The 3,873-nt window shown below is 39.4% G+C and overlaps 1 protein-coding gene across 4 annotated transcripts in view; it reads right to left on the bottom strand.

Moving 5' to 3' along the window:
* The window catches only part of SLC4A5 (solute carrier family 4 member 5), an 81,539-nt gene that overhangs the window by 34,139 nt on the left and 43,527 nt on the right, over positions 1-3,873 (bottom strand). For all 4 annotated transcript variants that reach the window (XM_072402787.1, XM_072402788.1, XM_072402786.1 and 1 more), the window contains 2 exons: positions 2,782-2,922; positions 1,249-1,423 (listed from right to left, as the gene is read on the bottom strand). In XM_072402787.1, coding sequence (XP_072258888.1) covers positions 1,249-1,423; positions 2,782-2,922 — 316 coding nt within the window. The remainder of the gene's footprint in view (positions 1-1,248; positions 1,424-2,781; positions 2,923-3,873) is intronic.

Consider the following 3,873-nt stretch of genomic DNA (forward strand, 5'->3'; position numbering starts at 1 on the left):
AAGAAACCAATAATTACCATTGCTTGTGTCTGAACTTAAAGTGATTTTAACAGTATTAGAGAATTTGCAACAACACAGCATTGCATTGGGATATACAGTGCATTAAAGTGTGTTGTGTTAAGGCAGCTCATTATAAATAATTAGGTATTTAATGCAGGGGACACAAATGTGTGCAGAGGTAACACATGCAGCAATGCGTACATTATCACAATGCACAGCAGCTCTCCAAGACTAGGAAAGATAGACTGTCATGGGTGATCCAGCATACCTGCAATGGATTTCCTAAAAATACATTTGATATGAGGTGGGAAATGGTTTCAATCATGGACCAGGTCCATTTGAGGTTTGCTGGATCACCAAGGTTCTCCCATGATAGTCTACCTTCTCCAGCCTTGGAGGACTTTAATAAATGGGGTACATTGTGTCAGGGTAATAGTCTGAAGGCCCATGTCACCAGCATAATTTGTATTTTAGGGTAAGTTCTGGACAAAATGGGGTCTAGCGAATATAAGTGGGGTCTCCAAATTGAAAGCATTCAAACATTTAGCACTTGGAGAAGGTAGGGCTCCTGGAAAATTGTCCATTTTGGCCCCTTGTTATAAAGTAGATCTGCTTGTAGTTCCCCGTCAAAATTAACAGCTCTATTCCAGCTCGCCTTTTATAATTTTTGCTGCTCTCCATAACTAAAAGTAGATTTAAAGTCCAAATTGTCCCCTTGCTCTAAAATATTTTCCACACCATTATTAGTTCTAGGAGAAGAATCCCGTTTAAAAACAAACTTCAAATGGGTAAACTTACTATGGTTTGACTTCAAGTATGCCACATTCAGCACCCCAATGTAGAGAAGGATATAACCCTCTAATTGATGAGTAAATAGAATAGGAAAAATTGCCTAAAAGATGAACTGATCTTAACTAGGAAAATGCTTTTTTGTGGCACAGCTTAATCTTAACAGGATATGATTAATTATGCCTAATGAATACTACCAACACTAACTGTATGCTAAAATAGGGGGAATTTTAAACGCATGACATTATTTGGGGGCAAATAAGGATTTTGGATATGTTTTTTCATATGCCTGGTGGCACTTTCACCTTAAAACATGATATAGCTATAAAAGATACGGTGCAAATTGTGTTAATGATGCCCCATGATCTACATAGGCCCCATGGCTGAGAGTTTTTCTATGGGGATCTGTAGTTTTAATACACAATGGCCACTGTAGTCCCCACATAATGCTCCACATACCTGATAGTTGTCTGTGGCATCACCTAACAGCCCTCCAAATGTTATGGCATTTGTTATACAGCCGAGGTAGATGAAAAGAATGGCAGAAATTGATTGGATGTGAAAAGCATCATAGAAGTCACTGAGAAACCAGGGCAGCTTCCTCTTAATGTCCAGATAAAGACCTCCGCAGAATCTAACAAAGAAGAGACAAAAGTACAACTAAAAGAACTCTAAAAGTACAACTAAAAGTATTAATATTTGTATGTGGACTACAGGAACCTCTGCAACCACAAATTTGGTTTGAATTGGAAATAATTTTTTTTTTTTTCGTGCCTCCATAAATTTGCTACACCTATATTACTTCTAGGAACAGTTTTCTTTCTTTAAAAAATGATATTCAGAAAGGTTAAACTGACTTTCCCCATGAAACCAGAACCACCCAGAAATGTGCTGCAATTGGCTCCATGCTGCGGTTCTTTGATGTAAAGAGAGAAGAGGATAAGCTTGTGATTGCTAAGTAAACAAACTAGGAAGACTCTGCCTGACTGATTAGCTGACAGAAGGCAAAAAAATGTTTTTTTTTTACATTTGCAGCTCTCTCCCTGAACAGGATATGGCCAAACTATTCATAACACAGCAAGGTGTCTCATTGGTTAGCACTTTGGCCTTTGCAGCGATAGATCCCAGCAGTGAATCTTGGCCAGGAATATATCTGCATGGAGTTTGCAGGTTCTCCTGTGTTTGCGTGGGTTTCCAATGGGTTCTCTGGTTTCCTCACACATTCCAAAAACATGCAGATAAGTAATTAGCTTCCCCCCAAAAAATTGTCCTTAGACTGTGATAATGACATATGACCACGGTAGGGACATTTGATTGTGAGCCCCTTTGAGCGACAGCTAGTGACATGACTATGGACTTTGTATAACAATGTATAATATGTTGCTGCTAAATAAATACTGTGTAATAACAATAATTGCATAATGGCTGCTTCCAACATTACTGTACTGTGAATAAGGAGAATATATTGTGGGCTGCGCTGATCAATGAATGCAGCACCATACAGGGAGCACTGGAGGTTTTGAATGGAGATACTTGTCCCCATTTAACCTCTAGTGCCCCGGGGATCGCAAATAGAAGGATTCCCGGGTAATCCTGTGAATCCTCTTGTTATAATTTCCCTGATCTTCCTATGGTTTCACAAAATCGGTTTGCCGAAATTTCACGGAACTATCGAAAGTTCGAGAACATTTTTGCGAGAATGCCAGAGGCATTCTTGCTCATTCCTAGTGGCAAGTCAGAACAACCACTTTATAAACAGTCAAGAAAGAGATGGTAAGTTCCTCTTTGGATAAGCACTTAAATCTTCTATTCTTTATTAAAAAAAAGAAAAGAAAGGAAAAAGCATAGAACGGAGAGGGTCTACTACATCTAACCCCTAACACACTGAGCTAAAAGTGAATAACCTGGTGTCTGTTGAATCTGATCCCATCACCATCCATCATTTTGAAATGATAGAATGATAGATTACTCAGCATGGTATGCAGAACTCACCTGCCCGTCCAAGCAAGCTCTTCTCCAATCTCATGGGGCCCTGGCATCTCATCATCTTCACTTGGCCCTCCGCTGCCACCACCGACTCCTCCAGCTGACCCATTCATTTGTCCAGCTTCATTCACAGAGAAAACTGATTTCCTGTTGTAGAAGAAGGTTGAGATTTACCATGAATCATGTATTGGATAATATTAGGTAAAAGTAAACTATTTCAGCAAATTTTGGTAACTCGATCATATATAAAGGAGATCTTTGTAACTCTACAGAATGAAAAATATCATTATGGAACAACACTGAGATAAGAATGCTGAAATAAAGAAGAATAAAATACTTATATTGCTATTTTAAGGACACGCAGATATCCTACTGAAGATGTATGGGATATGATGATATTGTTCTATAGAATATTTTGATCTATACATTAAATGTTGTATCAACTAACTACATGAAATACACTTATGTGGTTAGTCCATCGTCTTTTCCTGTCTGGTTTTGTCAAAAAGCAAATATTGCTCTCAAAAGTAAAGGAAGAAGTATCTGTAAGTAGAAAGAGTTTGTGGAGAAGCTTTGCAACCCAAGGGAAGACCTATAGACAATGGGTCAGAATCCTCAAGCAGATGAAGAAATGGCCGTGTCATGGAATGGCTATGATAGCTTTGGAGGAGCTCTTTAACCATTGTCTGATGATGGAGCGTCCTACAGACAATGGCATGGATCAGAACCTGGAGTCAGCTGAAAAAGCCGTGGTGTCCTGGAATCCTTCACACAGCACATCTAAATCCAGTTTGGGGAAATTGGTTCTCAGTAGCCCTGAGAAAGGGCTAGAACGCCCAATATATAACCCGACCCATATTGGATGTCCTGTATTTCACAGTGCTGTGTGAAGCATTCCAGGAGACCACTATTTCATCAGCTGACTGCATGTTCTGATCCATGCCATTGTCTGTAGATCATTCCATCATCCAGCAAGGGGTTTACCTTTGGCCATGGTTGAAGAGCTCCTCCATAGACTGTCTGGTCACTTACGAGCATTGCTTCCTTGGTCAACTTGTGAATGCAACACTTACTTTTTACCTAACAAACGTTATTCCC

The sequence above is a fragment of the Pyxicephalus adspersus genome, chromosome 2, assembly GCF_032062135.1.
Source record: "Pyxicephalus adspersus chromosome 2, UCB_Pads_2.0, whole genome shotgun sequence".
Lineage (NCBI taxonomy): Eukaryota > Metazoa > Chordata > Amphibia > Anura > Pyxicephalidae > Pyxicephalus > Pyxicephalus adspersus.